Raw genomic sequence first — 19,353 nt, forward strand, 5'->3', positions numbered from 1 at the left:
ACATAAATTGTATGAGGTAATTCGAAGTGAAGGAGCTACCTTTTGTTTATTTGATGCCTTCGGTCAACCAAAACTTTGTGCAGCTATCTCTCCTATTTATGACGGCCCTTGGGTTGAGGAAATTTGTGAAATAAATATTTCAGGGAGAAAATATCAGTTACAGTGTAGTCTTGTAGCAGTTAAAACTTTGTTAGGTTGGAATCTTATTAACTTAGAACCAATTAATCGCATTAGTAGGTGGATCAGAGAGAACGGTTTATAGCTAGCGCCTCAGAAAACTGAGGTGTTAGTTCTCAAAGGGAGCCGGCAAAAATCTTCTCTTCGCTTTATAGTGAAAGGTTCGAAGGTTGAGCCGGTTAAATCAATTAAGTATCTGGGAGTCTGGTTGTCGGAAGGACAAGGTTCGGAATACACATCCAAAAGACGGTAGAGAAGGCGAACCGAAATCTGGAGGCGTTGATACGGCTGATGCCAAACATTGGAGTTGATGGTAACCTAGGTTCCCCCCGTGTGGTGTAGCGTACTAAACACTGCGAAATACGCTAAGCTGATGGAGACTACGAAAAGGCGAATGCTCCTCAGGGTATCTAGCGCATATAGGACAGTTTCAAATGAGGCTCTTTATGTCATTGGAACGGTGATACCGATCGTTTTGTTGTATAAAGAGCGAGCGAGGGTGTATGGGAGGAGGATGGATGTAAATATAGATGAAAATGAGAGAGAAAAAACAATAGTAGAGTGGCAGAGAGAATGGGCGAATGATAGTGAAAAGACAAGGTGGACGAAGGAGCTTATTCTGATCTGAGGTTGTGGTGGGAATGTAAGTTCAGGAAACTAAACTTCTTCCTGACGCAGTTTCTGACCGGACATGGTAGTTTTGGCACCTTCACAAATAGAATAGGCAAATCTGCCTCGGCAGACTGTACTGTTTGTGGGGTACAGGATGCTCCCGCCCACATTTTTAACTGCCAGAGATGAACAAATGAGAGGGGAGATTTCGAGAGGGGAATGGGTTTCGGGCTGGATGAAAGAAACGTTGTAAACATAATGTTGAGAGGAGAGAAAAAATGAAGAGAAGTACACTGTCTGATTTCTGGGGTGATGAAGAAAAAGGAGCAGGAGGACAGAGGAGGAAATTGAGCTAGAAATCTGAAATTTATGGTTAATATTATTTATTAGTTTATGGCCTAACGTCTGAAACCTTTTCTGATTTACGGTAATAGGTATGGTTATTTATGAATTTTTACTTTTTATTTTAGTTGTTCATTGAGTGGCAAGACCACCTCCCTGGAACAGTGGTTAAGGTTTTAGCCGGAACACGGTTAATCCGGCACTACCCTGGGGTCTTATGGCCTAGTATTGTTGCCGAGAGGCGTGGATGGCGGCGGATTGGCTCGTCTCCTGCTCTACGGGCTTCTTTCGGTCGGTAGAACTGGACCTGGATGTTCCACGAGTGTCCACCATTCTCCGTCGAGCAATTTGATTCGCTGGTGATTATATATGGAAAGATATGGTGGAGTCGTGTATGTTTCTGTGAGAAACTGTCACAATTTCGTTTGTCTGAGGCTAGCAGTGCTTGATTACGAAGGTAAAATACCACAATAAACCTCAGACACAATGTACAAAGTATATATTGAAATGTGAGAGTAAGTAAGAAAGATGCAGTTCAAGAAAAATGTAAGTGCAAACGTCTCTTGCGCTTAGTCTATAAAATAGAGTTTCCGCAATAACGTTATCTGCACGCAATAAAGAATAAATATATATAAGGTATATATAATCGAAATGTTTTGTGTATACAAAAATAAAACGAAGTGATATGCAACGATAAAGTGGCAATGTGAGAGATTCCTTGACTTACGGAAGGAATCCTCGAAAATCTTGTGTTTCTTTAACTTACGGAAAGAAAAGCACAAGTACAAAAAATAATAATATTTCAAAGCGTATGGTCTCCGCTCGGAGAGATATCGCAATGAATATATTTAACAATAAATGCAATGATAAAATAGCAAGTAAATTATATACCAAAAGCGTATGATCTTCTAGGAGAAATATCGCATCGAATGTATTCAACAAATAAATATCAGCAATAATGAAATAGCATGAAATGAGAATATATTCGGAGCGTATGATCTACGAGTAGAAATATCGCAACGAATGTATCCGACAAATAAACAAAATGCAATAATAAAATAGCACAAATAAATGTGCACTTTCTCTGTGCGTGATCCAAAGAAATGCCACAGCAGAAAGTACAGAAAATAACACAAAATCAATATATAAATATCAAATGCACATAAATATAAATATAAATCAATAGCAATAAATGGTAAATAAAAAGGCAGATTCTAGGTGGGTACTAGCACCGAACCTAGAGTCTTGGAATACGAGAGTGAGCTCGAACTGGCCGACTACAGAAAATCCACCTTCTTTTATACACGAAAATTCTTTGTTTCGAGGGATTATGACGTATGAAAGTAAACTTCCCGTAAAATCGACCAATGGGAAATTTTAAATTGCTCAAAAGTTGGAATAACCCCTATTCCAACCAATGAACAATTTTTCCCGTGTTTGGAGATGTTTCCCGTACGCCGCTTGGTCAGTTAATGCGAGCGCACGAGAACAGTATCCTACTCAGCCGAAAGAAGACAGGGTGTCTTGTTCCGTGACGTAGATGTTCAAAAAAAATTTCTCCCACCGTTGCTTGTCAGAATTTAATGGATACTTTCTTAGGCTCTTACTGGAATCTGGCAATACGACAAAAAAAAGGTTGAAATATTATAGACAAGGTGTCCATAAGATTCCATTATTATTGGAACTGTCCATTCTTATTGGACAAATATTAGGATAATCGATCCTGTAGAAAAATTGACACGTGGGGTGGCGGCCACCGAAGCTAAGATGGACTAAGTCAATCTTAGCATTATGTAAAAGGTTTTGTTATCTTTCTAAACTATCGAGTATTGAGATGTCACGCTGGATTCGGGCTAGACTCATGAAAACTGATCATTGGAGTTTGCATACGTTTTAATGTGCAAGGAAGAAAGATTATGTGGCCCTAGAATGTTTAAGAGTTGTTGGGAATGATACTGTTTTAATTTTCCTTGTAGCAGCAAAGAGTCGTGTGTTCTTATGTCGTCTGTTAAAGAAAATTTCTATTGCAAATGGGAACTATTGGCATGCTAGACTTTATAAGTTGGTCAAATCTTAGTATGTTGAGTCTTATATTTGGAAAGATTCCACTACTGTTCTTTTTTGCATTAAACGTCAGAATAGCTGATCTGTTTTTGGACTTTGCAAACTAATAAGAGCAATTTAAGGGTATTGTCATCTCATATGTAGGTGATGTGAACTGAACCGGAACTGTTGGCATTCTACACTTTATATCTCGGTCAAAAGACAATTTTCTTAGTATGTTGAGTTTTATTTTTGGAGTGATTTCACTACTGTTATTTCTTGGATTCAATATAAGGATGACTGGTCTGTTTTTGGACATTGATACGAGCGATTTAAGGACATGGTCATCCGTGTGGAGGCGATGTGAACAGGCTACCGAGATCGTGCGATTTTACCCGGTTAGACTCTTTCTTATGGGGATTTTTTTAAATAACAGATCTATGCGAATAAGCCAAGCACCACAGCAGCCTTTAAAACCCAGAAAATAAGATATTTCGTTTGCGTGCGGACATTTGAATGATGATATATTCCATACATAATGACACCTAGAGGCCTTTTAAATGAATAAATCCACTTTGTGTTATCTAACTTTAAAAATAGCAAATGCTTAGTTAACAACCCCATATAATAGGGTAATTAGACTTGTTACTAATATTTTTTAATTTATTTTAAGGGTTACGACGATCCTTATTTAAATTTCCAACGTAAAAATGGATCTGACGCTGGAATCCCTGGACGTCGTCTATCCGTTAGACGATCCCCGACTACTCAAGAAGAACCTGAAGACGTACTTGAAGAAAACCATCTTGCCGAGGATGTACCAATTGTAAGTAATATCGAATTTTACCTGAATTAGCAGAATTTTTTTTATACCGTCATCGTCATCAAAGTGTTAATATCTATGGGGATTATGACTAACGGTAGGGGTTTTAAAGATCTTATTCTTAGGTGAAGTGGATTGCTCCTCTTTATTATTTATAACTTGTTTTGTGCTTTTTCTGCTTCAGTGAGTTTTTTTATTTCTTCCCGTCTTTGTATTTATATTTGTACTCCTCCATTAGCTTCTTTTACATTTCTCGCTGAGGATGACAAAGATGTCAAAACGCGAAAAAGTTTATGTTAAATTCACTTTACAACTGCACTTTATTCCCGCATTAACTATTTTATGATTATTCTATTAGATACCCGTGGAAACGACTCTGGCGGTTCCAGAAGTCCAAGAAGAAGAACTTAAAGAGCAGAGGCCTCAAATAACTGCCCAGCAAAGGTGGTTATGGGCCTACAACAAAATTATCATGCAGCTGGACGTGAGTAGAATTTTGTTTATTTATTTGAGAACATTTTAAATAAATACAAACAACAATTTAGATTTGTATTCAAATTGCAGTGTCTAGAATAGTAGTAGCCATATTTTTTCAAATTCTATTATAAGTACATTTCATATTCAGTTAATTCTTTTACTATTCTTGCCCTGAACAACTTCTCACTTATCCCACTATGTCCAAAATTTTATTTTTTGTTGCCACCTGTGATGTTTTGTCCTCTTATTTCACTACTTTACTAACAATTTAGGTTTTGTTGGGTTACAATATCACTGACTTATATCTTGCAGCGCTTACATTAACGTTTATCTTCTTTTCTTCTGGTCATGAAATAGTCTATTTGGGAAATAAATTTACCTGAAATGCAATGCACAAGAGGGTGAGAAGTACCAAAGATAATAAAATAAAACCCACAAGGAAACTAAATTCCTCTAGCTGTACCCATTTATATTATATATATTATATATACATATACCCAAAATACCCATTTATATAGCTTAGAAAAAGACGCCATGGTTTAGAGAGGAAGTGGAGAAAAAAGTGAAGAAAAGAAGAAGGTCTTTTTACAATACAGAGCACAGCAAACACAAGAGGCATATAACCACTATAAATAAATCAGAAATGAAACGAATACTTTAGTTAGACAAATAGAAAGGGACCACTGGCAGAGCTTCTCAAAACAGATGGACCACAACTTCTACGGAACACAAAAAGAAATATGGAGAATGATCAGAGGACAAAGAAAAGAGATGAGCGAACTAATAAAAACGAAACAAATTTAGAAGGAAACATGGGTAGACTAATTTCAATCCCTATTTGCCACAGGTGACGATAATGAACCACCGACACTAGATGTGACGACAAACGAAGAAATAAGTATTGAGAAGAAAGAGGTAAAGGAAGCATTAAGAAAATTAAAAAATTAAAAATCACGAGGAGGGGACAGAATATCGAACGAACTCCTAAAGTACGGTTAGCCAGATCTAACCAAACAACTAATAAAACTAATCCAAAAAATATTAGAACAAATCAGAATTCCTCAAGAATTAAGATCAAGCATTTTAATACCTCCCTTCAACAAGGGAGACAAATTGGTCCTGGAAAATTACAGAGGAATTAATTTATTAAACATAACACTAAAATTAACAACCAAAGTGATAACGAATAAACTGAATAAAATTATAATACTAACAGAAGAACAACAAGGTTTTAGGTCGGGAAGATCATGCACCGACGCTATATTTATAATGACGAAAGTGCAAGAGAAATCATTACAATACATTACAATACAATACAAGCGGAATAATAGGAATCATCAAAAATCTCTAGGAATAATCAACATTATAGAAAATATCTACCAAAACAACACAATAAAATAAAAAGTAGAAAAAGAGCTTAGTGACCCTATTGAAGCTGGGAATGGAATAAGACAGGGAGTCCCTGAGTCCTCTATTGGTCAACTTGATGATGGATGAAATAATAAAGGAAGTAAGAACAAAAAAAGGATACCAAATGGGCGAAAAACAACCATAATCTGCAATGTAGACGACGCAATACTACTCTTTCAACGTGAAGATGATTTACAACGTATGATGCACCAATTTAATATAACTGCCAGAAAATTTAAAATGTTGATTTCCTCAATAACGACAAAATGCATGGTTTTAACAACAAATTTACTAAGATGTAAATTGGAGCTGGAAGGTCAGATAATAGAACAAGTGATGGAGTTTAAATATCTAGACATCACATTATCTAGCTACAAAAAGCTCGAAACTGAAGTAAAAGAAATAAAAATATCGGAAAAAAACTCAAAAGCAGAACTTACAAAACAGTCATAAGACCAATATTGACATGCGAAAAAAACACGACTGACATAAACAGGACAAAAATGATGTTAGAAACACCAGCGATGAAAACACTTGAAAACATTGATAATAAGACACTATGAGACAGAGCTAGAAGTACAGATACGACGTAGATGCAAGGTGAAGAACATCAAGAACTGGTTAAGAAACAGAAGAGTAGAATGGAACAATCATATAAGCCGAATAACAACAAATAGAGTAGTAAAGAGGGCAAGAGACGGTTTCCCAATAGAAAGACGATCAGAAGAAAGACCACGAAAAAGATGGAATGACAACTTATGGGAGGCACATTGAAAAATAGACAGAGCCATGTCTACATAAAAAAGAAGAAGAAGAAGAAGAAAAAGAAAAAAATACGCTTCCCCACTTATAACAATGAAACATACTAAAATATCTGTCACACCTGCTGGTTCTTTAAATATCGTTCAATATAACATACACACTCTAAAAAAATGGGTTATTCAAACAATTAAGTAAGCTACTGTCACTAATCGGATAAACATATTTAGAGGTAATGGTGATGCAAAAGTACTGGCTTATATACTTTACGATCGTTTACTAGTATATACTGAGGAAAAAATAGGCAAATACTAATGTGGATTCCGAAAAGAAAGGTTAACAATTGATCAGATTTTGCTTCTCAGACAAACCTTAGTAAAGACATATGAATATGGAATTGATACCCACCACCTCTTCATAGATTTTAAAAGCGCTTATGACAGTGTAGACAGAAGTGCGCTTAATAATGCCATGGCATAACTAGATATTCCTTCGCATCGAATAACATTGGTAAATGCAACTCTTTTGAAAGTTGAGTGCAAAGTCAAGGTACAAAACAGAGTGTCAAGGTTTTTTAAAACACATACTGGATTACGCCAGGAAGACAGTCTATCTTGCCACTTATTGTTTAACATTGCGCTAAAAAGAGCCATAGAAAAATCGGGCATAACAACCAGAGGTACGATCATCAATAGAAGTGTACAGATATTGGCCTACGCAGATGACATTGACATAGTAACACAGACAAAACGAGACCTGATACAGGAATTGAAATATTAGAAAAAGCCGCGAAGACAATGGGACTACAGGTCAACGTATCCAAAACAAAATACATGAAGGTCACGAACAGCACACAAATAGCGGCACCACAAGATCTGGTGACAGAAGCACACACATTCGAAGGGGTCTCGGTGTTTATATATCTTGGAACACAACTAAATAACAGCAACCTAGTAAGCGTAAAAATTAAGAGAAGAATATACCTGGCGAATAGAGCTTACTTTGGACTAAAGCAGCTATTAACATCACACATAATTAGCAGAAAAACCAAGATACTAATATATGAAACTCTTATTAAACCTGTCCTGAGATACGCGTTAGAGACATGAACTAAGGTAAAAAGCGACGAAGAACTGTTAGGCCGCTTTGAAAGAAGAATACTTAGGCACATACGGAGAAGTACAAGAAAGCGGGATATAGCGCAGGCGCTACAATTTTGACTTGTATCAATGCTATGAAAAATGCAATATCGTCCGGTCTATTAAAATTAATAGACTAAGGTGGCTAGGACACTTTGAAAGAATGGACACTGGAGACCCCCAAAGACAGATATTATATCAAGAACCAGGAAGGGAGGCAGGCCAAGATATAGATTTAAAACTCAAGTCGAAGATGACTTGAGGAATCTAGGGGTCAGAAATTGGAAAGCCAGGTCGAAAGATAGGGGGAATGGATACTAATTCTTGAACAGGCCAAGACCCACACAGGGTTGTAGAGCCAAAGATGATGATGGTGATGCTAACCGATGATGGTTAAAAACTTTCCCTAGATATTTTAATATTTTAATATTTAAACAACTATTTTCATGTAAATTCTTTTCCTTTTATTTCAACGTAATAGATTTATTTTACTTATCAATTAACATTTTAGACAAATTGTTTTTATTGTCTATATTTGGTCAATGAAGAAGTAATATCTAGTATAATATATGAATATGAAGCGATTAATATCGAACTCTATATATGTTTTGGTGATGCAGATACGCATGTAGATAACCATCTAAGAGGGATGGACCAAGTTATACTGATGAATTAAAGTGACCCTGTTAAAATAACCAGGCTAAATAGGCCGGTCAGAAGACCAAGAAGAAAGGCGACCTAAACTTAGATATCTCGACGATACGAAGGAAGATTTAAGGGAGTATGGGGACGAGAAAAGATGGAAGAATGTTTTGAGGCAGGCCAAGGCTCACGAAGAGCTGTAGCGTCAACTGATAATGATGATGATCCCCCATTGTGAACATTTTGGCGCGAATTTTAACTCTATGCAGGACAATACAAAAACGTCAAAAATGACAAGAAAACAAAATAAAAAATAAGGTTTAAAACGATTTTTATAATTCCTAAAATAGTCCTAAATGACTAAATCCAATACATAGCCATATGTACTATCTTTTGCAAGCTAGACCAGGTTTCATGGTTGTCCTTATCCCTTTTCTATTATTTTACATTATTTCCAAATATCCAATACACTATACGAATATATTGTATGGATTCATCCCTAAATACTTTGCTATTCTCTAATATTACTTTCTCTAGATACACATCTTCGCTTCCGGAACTCGTAGTGACTAAAATCGTATAAAGCTTTACTGAAAGGTAATGTTGCCCTTAAACTAGCTAATTACTTGAAAAAGCGTTTAAATATTGTTAAATATTTCATACCTCAGACAAACCTATAAACCTAACAGAGTAGGCATTGAAAATACATTAAATTTTATTACAGATAATTTTTAAAAAATATATATTTTTGATACTGATGCTACATAGAAAAATACACTTATTTGATTTTACGTACAATTAATTTTAATTTCAGTAAAATTAACTGTTTAAACAAATTTAGAATGTTCTGAAATACTTTTTTTATTTATTCAACTTTTGGGGTCATCAGCAATTATTAAAATTTTGTTATATTTATAAATATTCCATTTAGGTGTTGTTGTTTTCTAAAGGTAAGTGAATATTTGTTTATATTATCCGTTTATAAATATTTATTCAACTGGACGATTTAATAATATATTTCGAATAAAATTTATCGTGATTTTCACGCAATCAAAAGTTTAATCGGAATTTACCATTCGAGGTATTTTTCAATTTATATTTGTTTAATTTTAAAATCACAAGGGAATTTTTACTTTATTGAATTGATTTACGATTTCATGAACTATTTACAACGTATACAAAATATTGTGCAATTTCATCGTATATGAATATATGGTAAAAGTTAAAATGGTTTTTCATTAAAAGTTTTTTCGAATACTTTAAGTTTTCTGTGATTTTTTGTGTTTTCTCCAGAAGTTCATTTGACTACCATTGGCTCTTTACATCACAAGTTTATTATTATCAGACTTAAAGCAAACATAAGTTTTCGGTATTCCGTAAACCTATTCATACTGTCAAGACTACCTATACACAATTCTTCATCCCATCCTACATGACATATATTGGCAGCCTACCATAGCATGTTACATAAAATAAGAGAAATTTACATCTCAAAAATTAACTCGAGATAAAATTGACAATTATTAGACAAATAAAAGTACACCATGGATATCACGAATAAACAATGTAATACGATTTTAAACCAAAAACTGCATAGGAAAGCCCTGAAATTAGTCTTTCCATCACAAAAAAATTTAACAAAATGGCGAGATATCAACAAAAATATCCAAAAAAATAAAAAAGAAAGGAATAACGTCAGCTTTCCGAACAAAGAACAAATTAATCAAATATATTAAGAACAACAAGAACCAAAATAAAAAGCACTTACACATTGGTGTATACAAACTTAAACGTCGCGTCTACCAAAAAACTTACATCGGTCAAACGGGTAGAACCTTTCACAAACGTATACATAAACACAAAACTGCTTTCAATAATAGAAAAACAGAATCCAAAAAATTCTAAATTCCTCACATTCAAAATAAAAGCCTTTAGTTATCTTAATTAGAATTTATGGAAATTAACAACTTGAAAAATACTCTTCTTCTTCGTTTTATGTAGACATGACTCTGTCTGTTTTTTAATGTGCCTCCAGTAAGTTGTTGTTCCATCTTTCTACTGATCGTCTTTCTATTAGGAAACCGTATCTTGCCGTCTTTACGACTCTATTTGTTGTCATTCGGCTTATATGATCTATTTATTCCACTCTTCTATTTCTTACCCAGTTCTTGATGTTCTCCACCTTGCATCGACATCGTATATCTGTACTGCTAGCTCTGTCCCATAGTGCCTTACCATAAATTTTTCTAAATGTTTTCATCTCTGCTCTTTCTAACATCATATTTGTCCTCTCTGTGCCAGGTCGTGTTTCTGCCACGTATGTCAATATTGGTCTGATGATTTTGTGAACCGATATTTTTATTTCTCCATATTGTTTTATTTGCGCAGCCTGTGGCTTTGTTTGCTCTGTTCACTTGATCTTCCACTTCAGTTTCAAGCTTTTGGTAGCTAGATAATGTGATGCCTAGATATTTAAACTCCATCACTTGTTTTATTATCTGAACTTCCAGCTCCAACTTTCCATCTTAGTAATTTTGCTGTTTGTAACCATGCATTTTGTCTTTTTTGGGGAAATTAACATGTTAAATTTTCTGGTGGTTATATTAAATAGGTGCAGCATACGCTGTAAATCGTCTTCACTTTGAGAGAGTAGTATTGCCTCGTTTGCCTAGCAGATTATTTTTAGTTGTTTTTCTCCCATTTGGTATCTGGCACTTTTTTTTTTATTATTTCATCCATAATCAGGTTAAACAATAGAGGACTCTATTTGAGGCTATGAGTGCAATACCGGACCAACCCACAAAAATTAAAAATTTATTTTATTGTAGAATATTAACTGTCTAGTTGAAATTTATCAGCTGCATAGTGGACCAATCCACATTTTTCTATTTGTTACTAGATGGCTGCACTAAAGTAGTTTTGGAACTCCATATTTGATAGGATCTTAGAGAAGCAAAGTGGACCATGTGCGGTTAGTCCACTGTGCTGATGATAGTTAGATGTCTATCATTTTTGCTTGATATTTATGGATCTTTTTGTAAATTGTCATTGTGAATTTTAATTATTGTGAAATATATTTATTCTGTTCTATTCCCTATCCTATTTTTTTTTTCGAGAAACGTTCAACAGACTCTTATAAGAAGTGTGATTTGTCAGCCAATAGTGTATCAATTAAACAACTCAAAATTGAAAATGAATTTCAAAAGAAGGCGAAGAGTGGTCGAGATTCTTTAAAAAGAGACACCGAAATGGCAAAAAAAAAGAAACGCATCGGTCACCTGTGCTTACCGCAGGAATTTGTTACTACAAGCGGAAATTATGGACCTACTGCTTCAATATTCCTGAAATGGAACTAACCCATTTATATTTGTGTGGGATGTGTCACCTCTAGGATCCTGCATTTTATTTTCCATAAAAAATTTCGTAAAATCGAAACAACTTGTTTTCTGACCAAGGTGGCGGCCAGAATCGTAATATTAAAATGTCATTATTACGCAATTATATAACTACATCTCCAGATTTTACAGTGGAAGAAATAGACTTCAAGTTTCTGGTAAGTACTTGCTATCTGACCAAGATTTTGGTATAATAGATAAAGAAAAGAAATTCCATCCACATGTATTTATACCCAAAGACTGGCATGCAGTGATAAAGCACGCTAGAAAAAAAAATCCGTTCACAGTAAGAAACATGGACAAATCAATTTTTTTCCCAACAGAAAAGTTTCCGAATCAAAAACCTAGGTAGAGTGGCTTAAAATTCAATGGTTAAGATTTAGGAAAGACTTTCCCAATACTCTTTAATATAAGTATTCAAACAATGAGGATGTTTATTTTGAAACAGTAGAGCTTAATAAAAGGAAATCTGTTTCCAAGAATACAATGGAATTGCCACTTCCGTATCCATATGGTAATACCATTAATGAAGCTAAAAAGAGACCTACAGTTAAGATACCTCGTATACACCATGAATTTTATAAAAACCTGAGATCTTAAGCTCAAGCAGCCGTAGGTGAAGTAATTGGCCCATTTGACGACGAAGAGGATTAGACATTCTAACTTCTGATGTTTTTATACACATTCTGTGGTAATAAAGTCTGTGATGCAATATCGAGTGTATTATTTTGTGGGATAACCCATTCACTAACTAAAATTATTTTAAATGCAAAGTGGACCAACCCACATTAAAAAATCGAATATAGGTGTTTATCCAAAAATTTTGATCAAATTTGTCAAATAAGTAATATCTAACATACATCCATCCATTCCAACCAAAAAATATCCTTAAATAAGGTTATAGTGGATCTCCTAATTTTGACTTTTTTTTCAAACCCATATTCTAACTCTTATTAATATTGGGGTTAGTCCGTTATTGCACTCATAGCCTCATTTCTTCAATTCTATTTTTACTTTTATTGTGTTGTTTTGGTAGATATTTCCGATCGTTTTGATTATTCCCAGAGGTATCTTTTTAAGTACAATAAGTAAATAACGTTCTTCAATTTAACCCGGTCAAATGCTTGCTTAAGATCCACGAAACATAGATATGCGAGTTTGCTGTATTGTAATGATTTCTCTTGCACTTTCGTCATTATAAATATAGCGTTGGTGCATGATTTTCCCGACCTAAAACCTTGTTGTTCTTCTGCTAGTGTTATAATTTCATTCAGTTTATTTGTTATCACTTTGGTTGTTAATTTTAGTGTTATGTTTAATAAATTATTTGCTTTGTAATTTCCCCGGTCCGATTTGTCTCCCTTTTTGAAGAGAGATATTAGGATGATCGATGTCCATTCTTGAGGAATTCGGTTTTGTTAAAAAATAAGAAATTCTGTTTGTAAAAAATACAAATATCCTTAATTCTAAATGACCAATTTGAGACAAACAGCTCTCCCCTCCTCAACTCATTCAGTTAAATACTATAAAGTATAGACGCATAATAAAAATAGCCCATTTGAGAAAGGCACTTTGCTGAAACAGCTACCCATAGTATTAGTAAATTATAATAAATGTTGTGAAAGTATTGGAAACATAAGATTTCGGTGTTTTATTGTTAGACTTCTATTAAGATCTATTTTTTTCCTCGTTCGTTCTAGATTTATTTTTCCTTTCGGTTTACAATTGAGCATTTGTTGGATTTGTATAGCCCTTGTAAGTCCTTATACTATACCCAGTATTTTCCATTCCCGTCTTCAAGTTTTTCTCTATGCTTTCTTGTCAGATTCCATGTATATAAAGTACATGTTGTAGTTCCTATAACTGTTTTATTTTTGATTTTCTCGACAGTAATTTTCATGTCATTATGCTTTGCAAAGTAAGAAAATCATGAAATACTCATCAACCAAATCAGTTATCATTATCATCACCATCATTCTGACTTTACAACTCTGCGTGGGTCCTTGCTTCCTCAAAAATTTTCTCTCTAGTCGTCCCTATCCATCGCCTTCCTTCACCAAGCACGTATTTCCATATTTCTCATATCTTCATTGATGTTATCAAGGAACCTTGTTCTGGGTCTTCCTCTTCTTCTCTGACCAATGGGTCTATCAAGGAGCATTTTTCTAGCTGTGTCATTTTATTCCATCCTAATTACATGCCCTATTCACTTCAGACGTTCTACCTTAATATGTTTTACGATATCTGGTTTGTTTTTGGCTAGTTTTTTAACTTCATCTTTAATTTCAAGAATCGTTGGTGGTTCTTCTTCCCTCTCGTCTGTTTTTCTCACCTCATCTCTTTCGTCTTCCAGGTTTTCTTCTTCTTCCTCTATATTAAGTGCCTGGGTAAAGTATTTCACCCATCTATTCAATACATCTTTTCTTGTTGTTAGTAGGTCGCCATTCTGACTTCTGCATTGTCTTGTGGTTGCCTTGAATTATTTTCTGTTGATGTTATCATCAACTAACATCATATGACGTCTGAGGTGGATAAGGCATCTAACGAAGATATCGAGAAGATGTAGCAAAGTCGAATTTGAACTGAATCAATCAGTAAAGCAAATGATTTAAGTAGAAAATAAAATATAAAAGCCAAAGCAATAATTTTTGAAAATTTGTGTCATATTTAGGTGTTAAAAATCACAAAATATCTCAATGTTGATGACAGAGAAAACTGAAAAAATTGGAAACTAAACTACAACAACAGGTGACTTGAATTATTCGAAAAAACTTTTACAGAAAGCTTTTTAATAAACTATGCTAACTAAAAATACTGGCATTTAATTTTGTATGTAAATTAATAAAAATAAATATACCAAAAAAAAAACAATTAAAATATTACGAAAAAACTTATTGTTTTTTATAGCCGAATTTAAATATTTTAGACAAAATTTCCTTAAACGTATCTACGAGTATTAATTATTGTTTTTATCAACACAACATTTGGATTTTTAATTACCTGTACTTAATATAAAATATTACTTTAAAATTATTAAAAAAACATTTGTCTGAAACAATTTTCTCTTCAATAGCTGTATTTAAACTTATAAAACTAAAAATTATTTATAACATGTCATATACACATACACCCTTTCTTGTTAATGCCATGCTTAAATCCGCAGATATTCACAGGTTTCAAGAGAAATATCATTAAGGTAAGTACAAGAATATCTTTTTCTGTTTCCATTATTTACATTTCTAAAGTGACAAACGATATAAAGTTTTTAAAGTTGTTAAAATATGTATAGCGACTGCCGACTTCGCTCGCTTCTTACTTATTTACAGCATTTTTGTTTCAACTGCAGTTATTCGCAGTTTTCAAAGTGTTATAAGATGCGGATACTTTTGTTGCAACTGCATGAAAAATATTTACAATTATATATTTGAATTTATTGACTATCAAACTTAAATATAAACTCCAAATAACCAGAGCTCGGATTTATAGGCAACACAAATTACGAAGAAGAAAAATGCGCTTATAAAGGTAAAGTTTTTTATAGTCCTTTTCCATCGTATTGATAGCACATTATGTATGCAAATCCTCAACAGGTCAAAAAACCATAGGCGTCACCCTATACTTGTTTTGAAATAAATAAAAAAAATTAGTATTTTTAGATGTCGTCAACAATTCATTATCTTTTAAAAAATCTTCTGTAAAATAAGTGTCCACTAATCTCACTATACCTTTTTTGTGCGTAAAAAACGTCGGTATATATGCCACACGATTATTGTTAATTATACACGGGTGATTAACGAGAGAATTCAATGCTTCACGAAATAAATTAATGTAAACAGTAATTTAAAGGTGATTATTGTTTTCTATACAAGTTATCGCCTGACACAAAAAGAATACCTCCTTTAAACGATTACCTGGAATTACTGATAAGGCTTCACTAATGATAGTTTAAGTAGTTTTTATGCCACATTACAGCTTATGCCAATAATATAAATTAGAAATTGTTTGCATCTTCCATTTAGTCTGTAGATGTACATTGTTCATGTCTTACCTACCTACGTTTTTGGTGTCGATATTTTGTTATTTGCATTTAAAAATGACGTAGACAACAGGTTTTATCCCGGTTAAGTGTAGTTTTAAAGGTGCCTTTAGTCTAAGAGAGAAAAATATAATATTAAATGTACACGACGCACTTGTATGCCCTTTAAGTAATGTTCGTGAAATCGTTAACATGTGTTCAAATATGACAGGGGTTGGACAAGCAACAATTTATAGATTCCTAAAAGAAAGAAAAGGAGGAACTGTTTCATCTCCCAAGAAGAGTGGAGGGAGTAAACCCTTGGAAATTGAAAAAATACATAAAAACATGATAAGACGCAGCGTCCACTCATTTTTTTTAACAAAGAATTTCCAACATTGGACAAAATCCAAACATTAATTAGAGAAAACGAAGAGTTACCAATCATAAGCAAAATGAAGGTCATACTGTACCATATCTATATACAATTGTTGAAAGGTTGAAAGGGTTGATACAAATGTGAAAAGTTCCCGTCAGGCATTCGTCGAAGGTGTATCTACTGGAATAAACAATATTCCCGTTGGAAAAGGACGCAGACTCATAATAACCCATATTGGAAACGAATACGGTTTTGTCAATGGTGGATTATTAAGTTTTGCCTCAAAATCAACCAAAGATTACCACGAGGAAATGACTGCTGACGTTTTTGAAGAATATTTTCATAGCAGCAAATGTTGGATTTAATTCCAAAAAATTCTGTCATAGTCATGGATAATGCTAGTTACCATTCAAAACTAGCAGAAAAATTACCAACAACGGCATAGAAAAATGGAGAGATAATCGAATGGTTGGATAAACACGCAGTTAAGTACAAGGAGAATTCGACAAAAAAGGAATTATTACCTATTGTAAGGCAACATAAAGCAGCTTATAAAAAATAATATAATTAATAAAATGGCATTAAACCGTGATGTAATTATTTGAATCCGATAGAAAATATATGGTCTCAAGTAAAGGGTGAAGTCGGATGCAACAACAAAACTTTTAAATTAGAAGACTTACAACAATTATTAGAACATTCCTTATCAAAAGTAACTCCAGAAAATTGGAAAAATGCTGTTAGTCATGCTCACAAGGATAAAATGTGGAATTTGGATAATATGACTGATGCAATGCTGGAACCGGTAATAATTAACATTGGAGTTGAAGATTCCTTAGATTCTGAAGAAAGCAGTGAATCTGAAATGAAATTTGATTAAAATAATATTCATTTTTTTACAAATCGGCCCCCGTTACGACCACAAATTATTTTATATATAACTAATAAAATAAACATCTTACATTTCTTGCAAATTCGTTAGTACCTGTTAATCTCCATCACTCCGACACTGGCAACTTTATTTAGGGATTAGTAACCCTCAAAACTATTGTATTCTATTCTGCTTCAACCTTTATACCTGGTGGTCATACTCAATTTAAAATTATTTTCCTATATACTTCTGTAAATTTGTTGACAAATATCTATTTTTCATTGAGTCACCCGTATCAATAGTTTAGGGATTTGCATACATAATGTGCTATCAATATGATGGAAATGGACTATATTAAAAATTGCAGAAAACTTAACATATAGGCAATATAAGCAAATACCTTATTATTTATTGTACAATGAAACACATGTTGACCAATGATAAACTACTAAACCAGTAGTTTACCTGCGATGGGCTCTACCAACCGAAGAGTTATTTCGTTACTGGTATTTACAAATTTGTATGGACCTTCTGGCTAAGTTCCCACTTAAGTTTCTAAATTGAATATGTAAAACGTTTTTGCGTCTACCAGAGCAAATATTCTAATGCCATATTTGGCTGGCTTCGTTGGGATGTACTGCTTAAACGCACAACGTCCCCTAAATGCTAATCTTTGTTCATCTACTGTAAAGATGGGTACACATATGCGAGCCGAACTGTTCGCCAACTGCTCGCGAACAGTTCGTTGAAAATATATTTACAGCGAACTTATCGCGGTCCATGGAAAGCGACGAACCAACTTGTGCGAAGTAACAGATTTGTTTGTGTAGAAATGAATATAATTATTTTATTCATGAACATTCCATTCTTATTCTGATATAAGCCAATAAGTTAAATACATTTATTCTCGGACCACCGTGCAATCATGGAAAATTTGGGTTCATGCCGAAAAATACACACTAAATTCAAACTAGGAACAAGTCATACAATCTCGATTCGACGACGGCACGAACAGACAATATCGCTACAAACACCATCCAAATTTAACTGCGAACATTCTTTGTGTTCATCCCAAAAACCGACAGGCCGTGGTTCCTGATGAGCAACGAACGACCAGCTCGCAAGCGGTTCGTCCCGTCGTACAAATTATACGAATATAGCGTTCACAAACGGATCGCGAACAGTTCTGCTCGCATATGTGTACCCACTTTAAGATACCCACTAGAAATGAAGTTAGTTTGGAAATTCACCAAAAATATTTCCAGAAGTTCTCTAATGGGTGCAAGTTTGTACCGTAGACATCTTATGAGAAATCGAAACCTTTTCTCGCTCATTGCCAGGTAGCATGACTCAACTCCGAATCCTTGAGAATTATCCCATATTTTATGTAAATTTTTTCTGGAACTTCTAAGAATACCAATCAAGAACAATATCCCAATACATGCACGAATTTTAGTTTCATTAGTTTGTCTACATCCTTGATTTCTTTGGTAATTGCTCCTGTAATAAACAGCTAATAACTGTTTCATCCAAAAATAACTGCAGGCGATCAATTTCAGTTTCAACAGTGCGTGCGTTTCCTTTTGCACCAGTCATAAGTTTGATGAGATTCTGAGAACGGATACGAACTTGTAAATTCGATCTATTCTTTTTCCATTTAGTCACCCTGTCTTTTCCTATGTAAAAATTTGAAGGACGTCTTTATCAGAGTCGTCTGACGTTCCTTCATTTTGGGCCAATTCCTCTTGCTCTGATGTTTATAATTCAGAGCCTGTTCCGTAATCACTCCTATCAGCAAAATTCACATTCACATCAAGTTCATCTTCGGACTCATCATCATAGTGTTCTTCTTCCCCATTTGATCTCCTCAAACCATCGAGACCAAACTTCCGGGTCGTTGCTTCGTTCCACCCGTCTTCTTTTATTATCAGACATAGTATTATCTAAAATATATCACAGTAACTACAAGTATACCAAATGATAATAAATAAAAGTTACCTTGAATTTTGAAAACAATGGAATCAAATATCTGAAATGTAGCCAGAAGTTGTAACGTCAGTGAGCACGTGGTCTACAATCGTAGACCAGTACTGTTCTATGCTTGACAAAATACTCAACTGAAGTGCCGAACACAAATAAAACCATAAATTAGAATAAGACGCCCATTAGCAACAGCTACTGAGATGCACGCTCATGTAAGAGGAAATGACAGAGATATACAAGTGTTTGAAAAGAGGTGATCTGCTATTGTAGACCACGTTTCTAACGG

General features: G+C 34.1%; 1 protein-coding gene across 1 annotated transcript in view; it reads left to right on the top strand.

Moving 5' to 3' along the window:
* The window catches only part of LOC140443351 (uncharacterized), a 149,799-nt gene extending 138,019 nt beyond the window's left edge, over positions 1 to 11,780 (top strand). The window contains exons 17-19 of the mRNA XM_072534565.1: positions 3,848 to 4,000; positions 4,356 to 4,481; positions 11,541 to 11,780. Coding sequence (XP_072390666.1) covers positions 3,848 to 4,000; positions 4,356 to 4,481; positions 11,541 to 11,780 — 519 coding nt within the window. The remainder of the gene's footprint in view (positions 1 to 3,847; positions 4,001 to 4,355; positions 4,482 to 11,540) is intronic.
* The last annotated feature ends 7,573 nt before the right edge of the window (positions 11,781 to 19,353 follow it).

Source organism: Diabrotica undecimpunctata, chromosome 6 (assembly GCF_040954645.1).
Source record: "Diabrotica undecimpunctata isolate CICGRU chromosome 6, icDiaUnde3, whole genome shotgun sequence".
Classification (NCBI taxonomy): domain Eukaryota; kingdom Metazoa; phylum Arthropoda; class Insecta; order Coleoptera; family Chrysomelidae; genus Diabrotica; species Diabrotica undecimpunctata.